Source organism: Lycorma delicatula, chromosome 12 (genome assembly GCF_047948215.1).
Source record: "Lycorma delicatula isolate Av1 chromosome 12, ASM4794821v1, whole genome shotgun sequence".
NCBI classification, from domain to species: domain Eukaryota; kingdom Metazoa; phylum Arthropoda; class Insecta; order Hemiptera; family Fulgoridae; genus Lycorma; species Lycorma delicatula.
Window position 1 is genome coordinate 59,243,596 of NC_134466.1, and position 19,996 is coordinate 59,263,591.

The following is a 19,996-nucleotide window of genomic DNA, read 5'->3' on the forward strand; positions in this document are numbered from 1 at the left end:
TATACTTCGTTGTCCAGAAAGACAGAGTGTAAGCCATTATTTTCAACTTGGAAGATCATGTAGGACAAAAAAGAAGTTTTTCTTGTTGATTCTTGCGTTGATCAATAGTATAAAAATTGTGTTATGTATCTAGAACAAGCTACATAACTTGCTTACCCGAGGAGGGTTGTACTGATTCACTGCAATCCTTCCCATGTGCTGCTGCCCCAACAAAATATTGTATAATGACCTTCTGGTGGGAACATTTTAATCATCCCAATAGCAATATCATAATACCAATAGCAAAGCAAAGAAAGATTTCTAATTCAAAGAGCAATAAAAATGTTACGTATGTTTTTGATCTTTTTTAACAGTCCTTAACAACTTTCTGGATAACCTATCGTATAATCATTAATATATATATATATATTTTTTTTAAATTTAATAAGCTACCTAACAATTTAAACGATCTTCCAATCAATTTGTTTTAAATAAATTTTATAGAAACAATATTCATTTTTATTTTTAGTATTCTTTTTATTCAAAACAGTTGAGTAGGTTTCCTACTCAACTGTTTTGAATATATATTGTAAGAAAATAGATTTTATTTTTTTGTTAAAATATTAATACTTCAATTTATAAGTGTTACAATTCAATCTTTTTATGTTTCAGTTGACACAAGAGGCGCTGGTTCTGGAGCATTGTCTGTTAATATTAGAGCTGCTGGTAATGAAGTTAAACACACATTAAGAGAATTAGATACACCTGGATTATATCAAGTTGTTTACCATCCTCAAGTTGCTATTCCACATAGAGTTATTGTTAAATATAATAATATGAATATTGCAGGTAATTAGATGTGCGTGTGTTGATGTGCGCGTGCTTGTGCTTGCACGTATTGTATTTGTTGAAAATAACATTTAATAGTATAAATCTGTATTTAAAATATTAATTTTTGTTTTTGTGTTCATTTGAGTTAATAAAAATGTTTGTTTGTTTTTTTTTAATTTTTCTATCTCCAGTACATTTTGAGATATTCATTATTTATGATTATCATACTGATGAACTGATAGAATTTTTTTTCTTTTTAATAATCCCTTAAATCAAGAAATGTTTAAAAAACTATTCTTTTAATTATGTGAGGACTTTCCAAAAAGTAACAGATATCTGATTGTAATAAATTTAAATCAAGTAATGATTTTAAAAAAATAAATAAAATTTGTTTACTTACAACAAAAATTCTTTATTTTTAAAATGAGTATTTTAAAATTTAAACATTTTTTAACTTGTAACTTTTACAAAAATGTTTTTTCTTAACAATTTGTATGATTTATAAAATAATTATAATCCACGAGGTCAGATCATGAATGTATAGTTGGTTCTTTAATTATTTGCTGCTTAAATTATTAAGCAATATTTGAGTTCTTGCATTCAAGTGTAGGTGAGCGTTATCATGAAATAAACAATTCTGTTAACAGTTAACAGTTAACTGTTAACCTTGTCGTTAGTTTTTTATTATGCGACACGGTTTGTTAATTATTACATTAAGCTGTATTTATCATGAAATCAACAAAAAGGAATTTATTTCCCGAAAAACTTACTATCACTTTCCTTATGCTTACAATTTGTTTCACTTTCTTCAGTTTTGAAAAATTTCCTGAATTCTTCCAAACCATATCATTGACTGGATTATTATTGTATTACACTAACAATTAAGTTAACAATTATAAAATCAATAATAAACTTTATAGAAGAGAATAATTTTCTTCTAATATTTATAAAAGGAAACTGGTTTATACTTCTATCAATGAATTATCTCATCTTGTTCATGTTCACAACAAACTCACCGGTTAAGCTGTACTTAAACCGGCGGTTAAGTACAGCTTCCTGTACTTAACCACCAACAAAAACACTATCCCAAAATGGAGTACTCTAGAGTAATACACTCTTTGCTCATACACCCAACTATTACCACACACTCATTTCTAATGCTCTCACACACATCCTCGCATTTGTTATGTACCAAACTCGATGTTTGCTCTGTTCCCCAGCAGTATTTATACCGACGGGTCTAGGACTGACCTGCATGTAGTAACATCAGTCGACCTACTCTTTTGTTCATTCAAATGTAATGATTCCTATTGTCCAAACCATCTACTAACTTTCTATTACTTATTACTATATACTTTCTATTACAAGAAACTTCTGCACCCATTACTATATGATTAAGAAATCCATGGTCCTGTTGCTTAAGCTAAACAAGAACTTTGTCATTTGCTTTTAAGTATTTGATACAAATACGAGTATTTTTTAATATAAGATGATCATTGGATTACTTTGTATAAAAGAGACCTTAAATTTTGAGGAATAAACTATGTAATCTATAGTGAAATTATCTATCCTTATTAATTTTATTATTGATTCTTTTATTTTAGTTGTTCAATCATAAGGGAACATTATCCAAATTAAACTTTAAAAATTCACATTCATTCTTTCTTACTTACTTTGAACATGTACCATTTTATATATATTGATCACTAAATATTTCCCTTTTTATTTTAATAAATTTCTGCTGGTTGAACTTAACTTGCATTTCAAAACCTAAATTATAAATTTTATATTTGATAAAATTTTCCATTTACACATTTTAAACTCTAAATAAAATATTAATATTTTATTTATATTTATATACTTGCTTTAAGCAGAATTAATTTAAAATAAATTTACTGAATTTGAATAGTTGATGAGAAGTTACTGATTAACTCTACCCACAAGCATTCTTTATTTTTTTTTTTTTGGGCTTGATGGGAAGAAATTTTGTAAAAATTATTTATAGGATTATAAAATGTATTTTATTTTCTAAGTAAAGATTGTGCTTTATATGTTGTACCTTTGGCAGTCAGTTTAGATTTGTTATTAGTGCATTATTTTGATATTTTTTTTATAAATTACTGTTTTCTCTTGTTACTAATAAGTAATATAAGTTATTAGTAATAAATTTTAAAGATAATGTGTATAATCTTTCCTATTTTACTTTGCTATGTAATTTTTTTTGGGGGTTATTAGGTTGTCCAATGGAAGTTTGTGTGACCGATCCGGGTGTTGGTCGAGATGTATGTGCAACAGGGTTAGGTCTTTATCAATCTCGAGCGGGCAGAGTAACACATTTTGTAATCGAGACTGCTGGTAAACCGGCGCATGAATTCGATGTAATTGTTACTGGTCCACAAGGAAATGCAGTACCAGTTAGATGTTATCAACAAAAAGATGGAAACCTCATGGCTGAATTTACACCTTCTCACACAGGTAAATTATTTTTTCATTTATATTATCAGCAGGCTGATATTACCAATAATAGTTATGATGGATGATAATGAATTTTGTTAAGTATGTAAAATTACCTTTAAGAAAGGGATTCAAACCAACAACCTCTGGATAAAAGGCACAAAAATTATCACTTCACTATGGAAATAAGCTTATCATCATATTTCTACGAAATATTATTTAATTACTCTACTTTTGTAGTCGACCTTGAGATAATACTTTCATTAGCATTATGGTTAACAATCATATACAAAATAAATATTTATATATAGATAGTTGTCCCAGAAGGTGTTGACTAAAAAAAGCGGCTGATTCAGATTATCAAAATAAACAAAAATGCTTGTTTGGACAAATCATCAATCTTGCTTTATTTACAATGTTTTTTTTTTTAATAAAAATGTATGTCTTCTGAACAAATTAAGATATTTTAATTAAATTTGGTGTACTACAAAATAAATAATTTTGAAAATTTTACCTTTGTAAATTCCAAAATTTATGAATAAAAGATTAAAAATCTTTTAATTTTTACACACACTTCAGACTATACTTCATTTATATTCATATATATCATTCTTTGAAGTAATACCTTATGATGGCTCCAGAGGCTAAACAGAAGAAAAAAGAAAGGATGAAAAACCTTTTATTGTGAATAAAATGAACATTTGTTCACATTTGATAAACAGCTGTGATATGGCTGAAATTGTTAAAATGATCAAAACCGAAATAATCTGTCATAACCTTCTGGCCTTGAGGGACAGCATGTTGGTACAAAAAAACCCTTGGAATCGAAGAAGATTATCATCATAACCTTACTAGCACTGCAACTCATCCTTGCTTTTTCAGAGGTGGTGACTGCACCCTTTTCCATTGAGAACTTTGTTGTTTCAATTCCGGATTGTAGTAATACATCCAAGATTCATCTGGGGTTATGATTTGATTCATTTGTTCATTTGCTTCGGTGTGGGCAGACACAGCACCTATCTGCAAGACATGTGTTGCATGGCCAAATCATCGTACAAAATCAAAAATGTGCTGCCAACTGGAATGTCTAGACATGCGGCAAGCTCCCTAATGGTAATTCGTCATTCTTGGCAGATGATAGCAGCAGCTATATTCTTTACAACCTTGGTGCAAGACGTTGCAGGCCACCCATCTTGTGGCTTGTCATTGATGCTGTCTTTATCCTCCTCGAATGCTTTATACCACTTGTAAAAGGTCACCTGGTTCATAATATTTCTACTATACACCATAGTTAATAATTCATACTCGTCTTTTTGGTTCTTCCTGTGTTTCACTAAAAATTTCATTTTACAACGTTGCTATAACTTTTTATCCATGCTGGACATGGTACATAAATATCTAAGAAGCAAGATCCTGTTATTCTGCTGTATATATTATACTAATTAAATATTTTTGTTTTTTTAGGAGTATACAAAATTGAAGTTTTACATGGCTCTAGACCAGTGCGTGGCTCACCCTATCATTGCCAAGTATATGATGCAACTAGAGTTAAAATTGAAAATCTTGCTTCAAACAGCGTATCTGTCAATGAAAATATTTCATTCAAATGTGAGTAAAAATGTTTTATATATATATATATATATTAGTAGATTGTTTTGTATGTGCACGTTCTTGTATATTTGTGTTTGTTTATTGTTTATTATAGGAATAAATTGCCCTTATGCCCTAGATTACATTTATATTTTTTTAATGACCACTACATTTTTTAAATAATTTGGATCAAATAATAAAATTTAAAAAAAAATTTATATGGTCATAGATTAGACCAAAGTGCAGTATGAAATATTGTAATCCAGTTTTAGATTACAGGACTTTTAACGTTTCATCTAAATTAGTTTTTATAATTAGAATAATAAATTTTGATTGATCTCTGTGAACAATCCTGTGGATAATTTTACTACAACGTTTGGAAAGTACTTGCTCTGACAAAGAGCTCCCACAAATATGAAATAATGAATATGTTATTTGCTAAGTATGATCCTTTAGATGATATGCTATGAAGTTTCAGATGTTGTTCATTTATTTGCTTATTTGTGATGATCAAGTAAAGCAAACACATTTGACTTTTTCTGAAAAATGGATAAAATTGAAGTTCTAGCTATTATAAAGTACTTTGTTTATAAAAATCTCAATAGATTGTGTCCATTATATTTTACATAGTGTTTTGGATGTGAAAAAGCTTTCCTTTTGATAGATGCCATGTTTGTAAACAGTTGAAGAAAAACACATCTTCAACTTCCGTGTTTAGACTTATATATACAGATTCCACCGAGTTTCTTTGACACTTTATAACAGTAGATGAAACATGGATTAACTATTAAACGCAAGAAACCAAACAGTGGGTGGGAGCAAGTTCAAGTACACAAAAAAAAAAATAAAAGTCAGTTTCCTCTGTAGGAAAAGTCATGTATATAGTTTTTTTTTGGGATTCTTGATGTGTGGGATTCTCATAGGTTTAATGGGAACAAGGCAGGACCATCACTGGGGAGTTTTATGCAACACTATTGGGCCAACTGAGAGGTGCTGTTCAGGCTAAACGTCCTCATCTGACAAAAAACAAAGTATTTCTTTCTCTTTCACTATGATAATGCACCTATACAGACGTCTCAGGTTATTGCTACAAAACTGTTAGAGCTTTGCTTCGAAATGCTTCTACATGTGCAGATTTTGTTCTTAGCAATTACTTCCTCTTTCCAAACCAGAAAAAGATAGCTCATTAGATGAACATTCACTTCAATTGATAATGTTAAAGCTGAGATGATAACGTTTATTTTGTAAAACTGAGCAAATCGCATTATACTGAGTGTATTAAAAAATTGGAAAGTCGTTAGTCTAAATGTATTGGATTGTCAGGTGTGAAAAAATCTTATACTTCTTGTCAAGCCAAAAAAATTCCAAACGGCCCTTGTACTAAGTAGAAATCATATTACACAGTTAATGAAGGAATATAACGTACAAAAAAATAAATAATTAAAATTCAAAATAAGATAATATAAACAGTTGTTGAGTGGAAAAGACATCAAATAGCTATTCTCAACACAGAGAAGAGATGAACTGTAGATTAAATATGTGTTCAGATGAGCATCTAAGCAAGAGAATGGATTTGGGGATATATGAACTGAACTTGATTTATGTAGATGTTACTCAATACATAGTGAAAGAGAATAAATCCCTTATCAGTTATAAAAAAATTAATTCAAACTGTTACACTGCAGTGCTGTAGGACTCCTTTTCCCTAATCCACAGATTTCAGATTAACAGTCAAGCAATATAGTTTCAATCTTAAACAAGGTTATCTATCCATACATCAAGGACATCAATAACTGTACTGCAAAAAATATTTCCCAGACATCTTTTATTCCATGAGGACAAATGGCCAGATTGATTACTTAGCCTTTCAGCCTGTACAGCTTTTCTTATGGTCTGTCTAAAATATTTAGATTAATAAACCTCAAAATATGATTAAATGAGTAATCTTGGTAATACTATAAGAAATGTTGCAGCAGACTACACATAACTTCTCTACCAGGCAAAGAAATGTGTACTAGAATGTAAGTCACTTGAAACTGTGATTTTTTAATTCTTATTTATATATATATATATATATATATATATATATATATATATATATATATATATATATATATATATATATATATATATAATTATTTATTTCTTTTTTCATTTTTAAACTAATAGCATATTCTAGTAGGAACTTTTTTTTCCACCCTCAGACCACTATTTCTAACCTATATTGCCTCAAGAGCCAGTAACATTCCAACACAAAAAATATATTAATTGACTATACAAATATATATGTTTATTATTTATAATGTGTATGTTATGTCATTTTTATAGGCCTATATTGCCATTTTCAGTCAGAAAGGCATATATCAATATACATTACTTTTGAGTTATGGAAGATCTTTTAAATATTATAGCTTTTTATTTTATGAGATGGTATTTGAATCATTTAATTCTGGCTAAATACACAAGTATTTAATAAAATAAGATAGTTTTTATAACTAATATTTTAGAGTCTTCTGGTTGAAGATCCATGACCATTACTCATTGAAAAAATATAAATGCTTTTTATCAACATATAACAATATGTTCTTATTAAAAGAAAAAATCACTTCTGCAGCAGTCTAAATTTTCATTGTTTCTTACAAAGTAGTTCATTGGATCCCTATACAATTCCAATGAATTTTCCACGAATGGAAGCTTTTTTAAAGTCAGTTGATGTATTAATAATTCTCTTCATCAATAAAACAAAGATACAGTATATTCTTGAAAATAAACAAAAGGTTGTTTACGAGCATATCTAAATGTTTCAAACAAAAACAGTAAATGACTAACACAAGAGACTTATAGCTCTACAAAGTTACAGAAGATTGTATGAATGAAGCCTTATAAATGTATCTGTAGTAATAATTTATGTATTTTTATATAGCCATTGGGTAAACTTAACGTACACTTTTTTATCACAAGGACTGATAAAATATTAATTGACCTCTGCACTCAAAGGGTTAGTAGAGTAACTTCTGAATTAAGTTTTCTGGTCACCATTACTATTTAATTAGGGTGAATAGAATATTTTTTTGCTGACTTTTGAAGTTTATTTGCATTCTGTCATTTTCATTCATTCAAATAGCAAGAAGTACTTTTCACAGAACATATACAAAAAAATTATTGTACGATTTCTTAAATTATACTTTTTAACTGTTTCACCACAAAAAGTCTTTATTATTATAATTCTTATGACTCTGTGATTGTTTATTGTTTTGTTTTAGTATTAAGGAAGAGCGCTGGATTTGCAGAGTTGGATGTTACTGTTCGAAGTCCATTAGGTCAAGATCTACCATTATTAGTGAAAAGTTGTGGTGATGATGCCGATTTAATAGAGTTATGTCCATCATTACCAGGAAATTATTGTTTTCATATTACTTATGGAGGTGACAGCATACCTGGTTAGTATGATTTATTTTATATATCTGCTGTAGAACTCATTGTTTATTTTATTACAATCATTCCATTTTATGTTTTTTTTTATCTTCACTTTATTAATTTTGATTTTATTATAAATTATGGGCTGGTGCAGATAAAGATGTTTGAAAAAAAGAAACAATCTACTAGATGAGTTATTTTTAAATCTCATTTAACATAATTTAATTGTTAAAAACAGTACCTTGCATTAGCGTCATACATAAGACAACTGGTTTTTCATTGGATAAGTGACTGATTCATTTGTATAAGACAGGTAGAGTTTTTCCAGCTTTATTTAACAGCATTGGTGTTTCATCATATTCTATATAAAACCTTCTACCGTGTTATTTATGTGTTAGCTTACATTTGTAGATGACAGGATTTTCAATATAGAATCTTTAGCAAATCTCAAGCAGAGTATTATTTTCTTATAATATATATATAAAGATTAGAAAGTTCTTGCTTTATTAATGTAATTATTTCATTTAAATTATTAAAAATGTTCAATTTAATGCTTGTAAATAAATATTGCTACTTAAGAATATGTTTGGTTTTTTGTTTTCTTTTGGTAAAAATATAATGTTTTTAGTAGCGTTAGAAATAGTAATATTTATTTTACCATCATGTAATTATAAATGTTGTCATAATATCCATCGTACATGTATTATATAACCCTCACCATTGTATTCATCATATTTGTTTACAATATACATGATTGTAAACAAAATTTTAATGGGTGTGATTTTATAAGGAATAAATATTTCTGTATATTAATTTGTAAGATAATTTTAAAAAAATACTTTACTGCTGCCTCTGGAGGGTTAGCATAACTTTACTCTTTATCAGCCTCTTTGATGGTGCAATATAATAAATCTCTTTCATTATGTATATCTACTTGCTAAATTCCCAATGATAATTCTGTCGTCTGCTTGTCATTAATCAGATAATTACTATGAGACATGTTTCTAAAGTAAAGTCTGCTTTCAAAATAAAAGGAAAACTGAAAAATATGAACAAACTTTATTACTAAAGCATAAAAATGGCATTTATATATTACTTTTCTATACAGCTGCTGACAACTTTAACACAGTTTTCACAGCATTTCACTAGCTTCTTTATTCCATCTTTAAGAAATTTCACCACCATTTTTTTAATCACTTAGTAACTCCATATTTCAATTCATCATTGTTGTCAAACCTTTGTGACGCAAGCCACTGTTTAAGCTGAAGAAAAAAAAATTACTGGGAGCTAAATCAGAATGGATTTTTGAAGTTTCTACAATGAAATCTTTCTAGTCGCCTCACTGTCTGATTTGCTATGTGTAGCTGGGCATTGTCATGCAAAAACAAAATCGTATGAGATAGCATCCCATGTCGTTTGATTTTTATGGCTCTTCTAAGATTTTTAATGTTTTGCATTACATATCAGCATTCAAAGTAATTTTACAAATACTAAATTCGACAAGCAGGATATCCTTTTTGTCCCAAAAATGAATAACCTGTCAGCCTCTTTGCCGAATGTTATTGCTTGAACATCTTTAGTCTAGGAAATGACAAATGCTGCTTTGTTTTGATGTTCAGTTAAGAAATCCAGGTTCTATCGCTGATAATATCATCAGACATTCTTCTTTTTTTTACTCATGAATTAATTCACCACATAACCTTACAACAAAACTTGTACATGAGAATATGAATATGGAAATTTGTATCGTATGAAAAATGCCATGTCTGACCAGGATTCAAATCCTGGACCTTTGGATGAAAGGCCGAGAAACTAACACTCTGCCATGGAGATCAGCTTTCATCACTTTCATTTTCATAATGCCACAAAAATTCATGTGCTGCAGCGTAATCTTTTTGTTTATTATGTTAGTTAACATAGTCGGCACACAATTTTTTAATCAAAATTTCGTAAGTCAGAGATCGTGAAACACCAAGCACAATTGTGATGTGGTGAAGTGCTGATTTTCTTAAGATTTTATCTTCTTTTTTAATCAAATCGTCCATTTTCGTTCTTGGCTGACCACTACATTCTTCATCATGAATATTCAGTTGCCCTTCTCGAAATGAATGCACCACCTTCTTACGTTAGCATCAGTCTTAATATTTAACCCGTAAACATTGCAAATTTGTCTGTGAATTTCAGTTACAAAATTGTGTTTTGCCTTCAGTAATTGGATTACTCCTTGTACTTCACACTCAGAAGGATTACAAATTGTAGCACTCATTATAAATGAATCAGTAATAAACGATTAACCACAAAACAACTAAAATATTTTTGTCTATTATAAATGTCTATTGATTGAAATAACTAAGATTGCAAGCGCTATTCGTTTACATAGTGTTTATAGGCAACAAAAACTGACCCTTTACTTTAAAAACACTCCTTATGCTGTTTAACATATGTTTCCAGCACCTTTGTTATTCTTTTTTAAGTTATTAGTTTTTATTATTTTGTGTATTCTTTCATTGTTCATGCCTCTATTGTTTAATTTTATACATCAAGTATACTCCTTCATATTCCCTCCAGATAGTGTTGTCAGTAAACATCCAATAATTCTTCTTTCTTTCCTTCCTTATCTGGCAGTATTCTTTTAATATACCATATCACTTATTTTTTTCTTTGTTCTTTGATATTATGTCTTTTTATTTCAAGCAAGTTCCAATTGTAAACTACTGTAGAATCCTGGTTTCACATCTCATAATCTTTTACATTTCTCTTTGTTGTTATCAATTCCTATTTCATACACTTATATCATAATAAATTAATTGTGACACTATAATAATGTTTTATATATATTTAGTAACACTGTCACTTCTTTCTGGATTCATACCTCTTCTACATCAGATTTCTTACTGTAAAAATTAAAATTAAATTGTAAAAAATTAATACTTAATACTAGTTTTAACTTCTGAAATGTATCAATATATAGGAGATTAAAATTAAAAAAGAGTTTATGTACATCTTAATTTTGTTAGAAATTTCTTGCCCAGTGAATAATCATTTCTACCCAGACTTGCTTTCACTACCATGATTTTCTAACTTCTTTAGTTGAATATGTGATACATGTTTGTTTACATGTTAAAATACAGTTATAGAAATTTTATTTTTGAAATTTCTTTCTTGTTAAAGTTAGAAAAATCTTAAATTTTTTAAAGTCTAAACCTCTTTATTATGGCATTTAAATGTATTATTTTAGGATTAGAATAAATAATTTATTTCATAATCTTTAAGTATTTCTTTAATTTTTATTTTTACAGATTCTCCATTAACGTTTACTGTTATGGAATCAGGCGTTGCTCGTGCATGGGGACAAGGTTTGACTCGTGCTTTGTCAGAAGTACCAGCTAAATTTAATGTATCATGCCGTAGTATCAGCGGTATTAACTCTGCATCCGCACATCCTGATGTAACTATTGATGGTCCTGAGGGAGTTGTTAGTAAAGTCAGTATTTTGCGATGTAATACTAACAGTAATTCTAATGTCGATAGTAATACTGATTATGAAATTACATATGTACCTCCTTGTGTCGGTGTTTATGATATCAGTACATTGTGCAACGGAAAACCTATTGCAGGTAAGATGATATATCCATATCATATTGTTACTTTTAATTTAGATATTTTATATTTAATTCTCATAAATTAAATGTACAAGGTATGTTCAAAAAGTATACTATCTTTTTCTTTCTAAAAAAAAAAAATTGTGAAGAAGCGATTCTTATTGATTAACCAATTTGTACAAAAAAAATGTTTGAATCCTTGATAAAGACAGCTATTGCCATGCATTCTTATATGTAATTATTTTTAATGATTTTGTTAAATTGAACGCCTGTATGCATAAAAAACTCAGTGATATCCAGGTCGAAGTATTACGTAAAACTAAACTGATATATATTAACAATGTTTTAGGGATTATATAATAAAGATATTTTCTTTAAATAAAATTACTGAAGTTCAGTAATTGCTATTTGTTGATGAGTCAGTCAGGACACTTCGTTTCTTATATATATATATATATATATATATATATAAAAGGAAGTGTGATTGAAGATGATCTGGGATTGCTTGGTATATACTTCATTAATTGGAGTCTAAAACCTAACCCAACTAAAACAGAAATAAGCTGCTTCCATTTAAGCGATAGAGATGCCAGAAAGCCGCTAAAGTCTCATTTGTGGGAAAGTAACTGCGACACAATCCAACTCTTAAGTACATCAGCATGACAGAACCCTGACCTACAAACAACATATTATGAATACTGGCAAAATTGAGTACTCAACATAATTCATTAGCTGGGTGGGGAAGCACCTGAGTGGATGCAATCATACTTCAAACATCAGCATTAGCTTTGGCCTATTCTGTGTCTGAGTACTATATACCTGCACAGTTGAATAGCTGTCATACTGGTAAGATGCATAATGAGTTAAATAAAATCATGAGAACAATTATTGGTATATCTCCTCTACCCGTATTAGATGGCTTCCAGTACTGACTAATATACCTCCACCTCATCTCAGGTGCCAGGATGTACTCTTACTACTTTAGAAAAAGATTATCAATACAGTGACACCAGTCAACATGAGAATTAGTGGATTAACTAATCAGCGCTTAAAATCTCAGAAACCTGCATGGGAACTGGCCCAAAAGCTAATAAAAGAGGATTTTAATATCAAACAATGAAGAACTCATGGGATGAAAACTACAGGTGCTAATGGATAGAGGTGTTTGTCCATGCACAAGTGCCGGGGTTTTAGTCAACCAAGACAATTGTAGTGCAGACTTAATTGTATAAGAACTGGACGTGGTAGATGTAATTACTTATGAACAAATGGGGTATATCATCCTGATTTTGAGTGTGGTGAGTCACTCCAAACTGTTAAACAGCTTATTAAGTACTGTCTATACAGTTAGTACACAAGGGTGTTCCATAAGATGTATATCGTGCTACCCTACTGGAATCAAATGGCTGTAAAAATCTGTATGTCAATTTGTAGCTATACCAAAATTTGTAATCATTTCTGTATAAATATTATATATACTCCATATATATGCAATTGTTTGAATATGTGTCCCCCATTAAAGTCCATCAGGACTATGAATGGGGGGGTGGTAACTGGAAGCATCACAAGGCAGGTGTCTTCCCCTACGGGGTTGGGATGTTTGAATATGTAGTTGCAATATTTTGGACGTAACAATATACTGTAAGATAAATAATTAAATTAATTTAGTAAGATCAATTTTTATATTGTCCATATTTTCCTCTGTAGTAATTAATTCAAAAGCAAAAACAAAATTCAGCAATCCACCACAGTACAGAACCAAATAATAGCCTCTTACCTTATTTTACCTCCTTGTACAAAGTAATGTGATCGTGAAACATTCCGGTTTTCAGATTTCAATGGAAATATCCATTTTGACCATCCCTGAATCCATTTTGACTAGTTTCAGTGTGACATATGTACATACGTATCTATCTCTCATAACTCAAAAGTGATATGCTGTAGGATGTTGAAATTTTGGATTCAGGACTGTTGTAACATCTAGTTGTGTAACTCTCCTTTTGATTGCAATTGACTGAACCAAAAGTGTCCAAAATCCAAAAAGATTTGGATTTTGGCCTTTTTCAATTGCAGTAATAAGCCCTCATTGAGAGTTTTTCACTGGTTACAGAGTTATACCCAAATAAAATTTTGATTAATGAAATATTTGGATCCTACAAGGAGAAAGATACATTGGTTCAAATTAAACTTTATCTCTTTTTTAATTTTTTTTAAATTTATTAATAATTTTTAACCTCTGTAAAACAAAATTTATGATAAATAATTATTCAATAATAACAATAAAAAAATATATATGAAAAAATATCAAATGTTATTAATGAAATAAAATTTTATGTACTTTTAAAAGTGTGTATGTAATTTAATAGGCGCACAAGGAAGTCATGTGGTGTCCACATAAGATTTTTTTTTTATTATTCTCCCTTGAATTCTCGAAAAGAGCTATTGATATATAAGGGAGAATAATGATGATATATAATCATCAGCTGATTAAAATTAAAAGATCAAAGTTATTACATGTAAAGCATGTGTAGTCAAATAATAACATTTTTTTTTAAATTTAATTATTTGATTACACATGTAAGAATGCTGTATTTAGTGGCTAACGACAAGGATGTTTTTAAAAAAAATTAATTATTTGAGTATACATATTTTATACAGGGTCCAGCATATAAATCTGACAATTTTGTATGCCGGATCCTGTATATGTAATAACTTTTATATTTTAATGTTTAATTTTGAAATTTTAATTTTATTCAACTGATGATGAGGAATTCCTCGAAAGTGCTATTGATACATAAGGGAGAATAATAAAAATGAATAAAATAAGGTAAGAGCTCTTATTTGGTTCTTTACTTTGGTGGATTGCTGAATTTTTTTTTGCTATTGAAATAATTAAATATATTATTATCAAACAATGAAGAGCTCATGGGATGAAAAGTAAAGCTGCCAATGGATAGAGGCTGTCCATGTGCAAGTGCTGGGCTTTAGTCAATCAAGACAATTGTGATCCAGACTTAATAAGAAGTGGACATGGTAGATGTAATTGCCATTTATATCCGTCTTTACTACCTTTATCCATCTATATATACTGACCAATGCAGTGATTACCATCACTGTATATACAGTGTGTGTAAATATAGAAATGTATATATATATATATATATATATATATATATATATGACGACTATAGAACTTTGTGACTGTAAAAAACCATAATGAAATTAAGGAAGAAAAAAAAGAAATCTTTCAGTGTAGTTTATTATGAAATATTGAAAATCAGGATTGTATTACATGAAAGAAATTTCTTAATGTGAATAGAAGAGCTGTGTATTTTTAAATATTAAAAATAAATTTATATCTTTGTGTTTTTTGGACAATATATTTTAAGTTAATGACTAGTTATATTCTAAAATTTGTCCCTATCTGCTCATAAGAAGGATGCTAATCCCTGTTTATCAAGCACTGTTTTGTAAATAATTTTTTTCTTTATAATGAAAATTACAGTCAATTAACATCATTAATAATTCTATTTATTTTTAAAATAATTTTTTTTAAGGATCTCCATTTAGAGCATATGTGGTGTCAGTGGATAGAGTCCGACTAGTTGGTGATAATATGTCTGGTGGTCGTTTACCACTGATAGTTCACACCCCAACCAGAATGACGTTCGATGTATCTCAAGCCGGTCCAGGTATTGTTTTACACTTTCTTTATCATCTAACATTTTATGATATTATTTCTAATGCTTCCTTAATTATAGCCTTAATTATAGACATACTGTACTTTGTGTTATGTGTAATATCAATTGGTAAAAGATAATGGTTTTTTTATAATTTATTGCAGCAGTGTATAACATTCACAGAGTACTACTGAAGAAAACCGATTAAAATTATTCTCTACTAATGACATACAAAAATATGTGCACTCAAGTTGAGGCTTTTTTAAAAATAAAATCAGCATCAGATTTAAAATAAATCCTTTTGCTGTCTAAATTTTTTTATGCTGCATTTAATGATATTAAATTTTTATTGTTTTACTAAACTTTTACGATATTTTATTGCTGTGAGAATGAAAAGTACAGTTGTTTTTTTTTTTTTAGTTTTTTGAAATGATTTGTTTTAAAAATGCCAATTTGGTCAAGAAGTTCAATTGAGAGACCCAAAACCTTTTACTAAGAATTTTGAATTTTTTTTTCAATTTTAATTTTAATCTTTGATTGTGATGAAAAACTTTATTGTTTTTCTTCATTCAATTGCGATGAAACTTTGGTCAGGTGTTGTGCGCATGTCCTCAAAGATTTTTGAATTAGTTTTGACCCATTAGACCCCACTTGACCCCAGCACTAGAGGTACTGGGGGTCAAGATGTTTTGAAAAATTATACTATGGTCCAATTTAACGCATATTCAGAATGTGTGTTACTTACATGGAAAGAAATACCTATGCAAAAAATGTAATAAAAAAAAAGTAATTGTAAAGTTTTGGGGGATTCAGATTCCAATGGAAAATGGTGTTGCATCAGGCAGCTACATACGGCTCCTGCTAGAAGCAGTCTGTTGTCAATTAATTTACAGATTATTTATGTTAATATTTAAGCATAGATTATTTTAATTTATATTTTTAACCATGAATATAATCAAATTAAGTAAAACTTATTTCTACGTATATACATCTTGTAGCCTTGAATAATGACCCTTAAAATTTGGATTTTAGATGTTAAGTAATGCAACCGCTAGGTGATGACAAATGTATAGGAGATAATTTTTAATATATATATATATTGATGTTGCCAAATAGTGAAAAAAGGGGCATTTTTAACCTTTTTTTTTAGTTTAAATTTTGAATTTTTGTTTTGAAATTTGATCCTGAAAGTGTGGATATGGGCCCTGTAAAGTTTGTTTAATATATGTTTAGTATTGCAGCCACAAAATGGTTACAGACAGAAGTGGTATAATTTTATATATATATATATATATATAGATTAAATAAGTTTAAATTAAATTTATTACAGTATTTCCATTTTAAAATTTTGTTAACATAAGGGATAGTCCAAGAAAATTTTACAATTCTTTCCCAGTTTTTTATGATTCATAATCAAATATTTTATAAAATATATATGTAAAATGAATAAAAATTAAAGTAATAATAATTATATAATAAAAATTTTATTCAAGCTGATAGATTATATGTTTTTAAATAAGTTTATTTTATAAAGTTTTATGCCAGCTAAGATCTATAGAATTTGAATTTAACAATATTGTTTTTCTTTAGCAATATCATGTACATTTATTCTAATATACAAATACCAAGTGATTACTGGCTTTAGTTCATACGAATCTTTCCCCTCTTTCTATTATGTATTTTGTTTGCAGTTTTTTAAAAACTATTTCATGTAATTTATTGCAAAGTTAACAATTGTTTCTATTTTAATAGATTGTAAAGAAAAATAATTAATTATTAATCTACAAAATAAACAGTTTTAAAAATATCTTCTTAGGTGTATAGCAATTTTTCAACGTTGGCTGTTATTATAAATGTTTTAGGAATAAAACAGTTTTCAGTAAATAGCTCATAAGTTGTATACAGTATTTTTGTTAATGTTTTCTTCTTGATATAATAATATAAACCACTGTTACAGAATATTGAGGTAAGAAATATCTTACCTTAATTTTACCATTAAAACTTTTACCTTAATTTTTTTCGTGATAAAATTAAGGTAAGATATTTCTAACTTATCTCAATATTCTATACTAGGTGGTTTATATGAATCTTAAAAATATTAATTTAAGTGCAATAAATCTACAAATATATAATATAAAATGATATTTTTGTTATACAAAATTTCACAGTTATCAATAAATAGTTCAGATTTTTTATTTTTAAAATGTCATCAGGATTATCATTTTTAGATATTAAGTTCACTCCTTAAAAACTTGCAATTGAAGACTACAAAGATACATAGTATGTTTATTGCCATCACTGTAATGGAGAGTACGTGTTTACTAGCGTGTTGTTTTTCACTAGTGCTTCCTCATTACTATGAACAGTCTTCGTCATTATTATTACATCAGTAATAATAATAATAATAATAATAATAATACTTTTGGCCAAGAGTATTACTCTGCATACTTTTTAACCAAAAACTTTCCATGATCAGGCATGTTCTGGAGATAGTCAGCAAGGCAGGATGCAATCTTGGTCTCATTCAGTAGTTGGCAAGGAATTTTAGAGATTTATTCACCTCTCTCACGCTGTATAAATTGTTGATACATTGTCATTTGCGGTATCTTACAGTAGTGTGGAACCAAGGTAGAAATTTTACATCTGCAATGATTGAGGATGTCCAAGAAAAATTTATCTCATGGCTGCTGCGCAAATTCCATTTTCCTGTCAATTTTACATTTAATGAACTTCACTGACAACTTGGTCTTCCTTGTTTAAATGATAGAAGGCAATATTTTGACTTGCTGCACTTTGATCGTTTGTTTTCATGGTCAGTTTGATGACTGCTCTGGCTTAGTGCTACGTGTTCCTTGTATGGGGATAAGGAATTTCAGACTTTTTCTAACCGAGTGAAAATCTGATTTGTCTCCGAATGCCAGATGCACAGATGTTGCTAATGAGTATAATGGGAGGGTTGACTGCTTTGTATCAAATGAAAAATTAATCATTAAAGTCCAAAGGAACTACTTGCATAGTTTTGACAATTATGTTGATTTGTGTTGTTTTGTTATTATTTTTTTTTTTCTTTTGTATTCAGTGTACAATAAACCAAGGCTTAAGTAGCTGTTCTGTTATACCAAATAAATAAATAATGGAGTCACATAACTCCATGTAAAGGGTTAATAGACATTTTTTAAATAATTAACTTTAATCTGTCTGTATTATTATAGGAGATTTAGTAGCTGAATGTAAAGGTCCACATAATACAAAGCTGCCTGTGGCGATCGAACATTTAACTCCAGATAGAATACAACTAACTTTAACACCTCGAACTGCTGGACCGCACTCATTACATCTCACTTATGGTGGGTTTCCTTTACCACTTTCACCCGTCAATAGTCTTGCTGAAGGTGGTACTGGAGGAGTTAGAGTTATGTTAACTGGAAAAGGATTAGCAGGTGCTGTATGTAACCAGCAGTCAGAATTCACCATAGATGGTTCCCAAGCCGGACCAGGTAATCTATTAGCCAGATTAACAGTTATTATCCTTCTGTTTTTAAATATATGTTTTTCATATCATGAAATAGTTTTACAGCAAATAAATTCTTAGTTTAATTTTACTATAATGTTTTTCAAAATTTTTACTAAGCGCTGCAAATTTCTATGTGTAATTTTTAAAGAGATTTGAAAACAAAAAAAAACATTTATGACAAAGGAAGGAGCAGAAGTTAAGATAAATAATAATTATAATAATAAATAAATGATTTTTAATATTAAAAAAAGATACTTTATAATTTAAAAAAATGTTGAGTTAAAATAAGAATAGGTGAAAATGAATACAATTTCAGAAGTAATAAAAAATCTTCACAAATGCAGTGAAACTGAAAAAATATCAGATTCCATCAGAAAAAGGGAGCCAAATTCTTTAACCACTTAATGAGAATGAATGTTAACAAACTCACAGAACAAATTTTCAACCAGTATACACTAAAATAATAGAAATTTATGGATCTCAGTAGTTCAGAAATACCTAAAAAATTTTAATATCTGAACAGATAATATATGATAGAACAATGTTCAGAAAACTGTTACAGAATTTCAATGGTTTCAAAGAGATGGAAAAATAAATTGACAGTGCGTGGTCAGAAGAGAGAAGACAAAAGTAAGATGATAATATTAATATAATTCTTTGAAATAACTATTTTTTGGTTATATAAATACTAACTGTTTATTGGTAGAAAATCTTCACAAAAAGATTTTTTAATAAATTTAAAATACTACATTTTAAATATTTAGATATTGTTCCCATATTGATATTCAGTTAAAAAGTTTCTACTTCATTGTTGATAAAGTAAATTTTTCAATTACTTAACTGCAATTTATTATGAAAAATAAAAACAATCTTTTATTTCTTGCTATATGTCACCACACTCATTGTTATAACAAATCTTCTCCTTGATT

The 19,996-nt window shown here is 28.7% G+C and overlaps 1 protein-coding gene across 1 annotated transcript in view; it reads left to right on the forward strand.

Moving 5' to 3' along the window:
* jbug (filamin-type immunoglobulin domains fbug) overlaps window positions 1-19,996 on the forward strand; it is a 302,727-nt gene that overhangs the window by 270,014 nt on the left and 12,717 nt on the right. Inside the window, exons 35-41 of the mRNA XM_075380319.1 lie at window positions 652-828; window positions 3,046-3,285; window positions 4,729-4,872; window positions 8,118-8,294; window positions 11,571-11,888; window positions 15,431-15,565; window positions 18,766-19,050. Coding sequence (XP_075236434.1) covers window positions 652-828; window positions 3,046-3,285; window positions 4,729-4,872; window positions 8,118-8,294; window positions 11,571-11,888; window positions 15,431-15,565; window positions 18,766-19,050 — 1,476 coding nt within the window. The remainder of the gene's footprint in view (window positions 1-651; window positions 829-3,045; window positions 3,286-4,728; window positions 4,873-8,117; window positions 8,295-11,570; window positions 11,889-15,430; window positions 15,566-18,765; window positions 19,051-19,996) is intronic.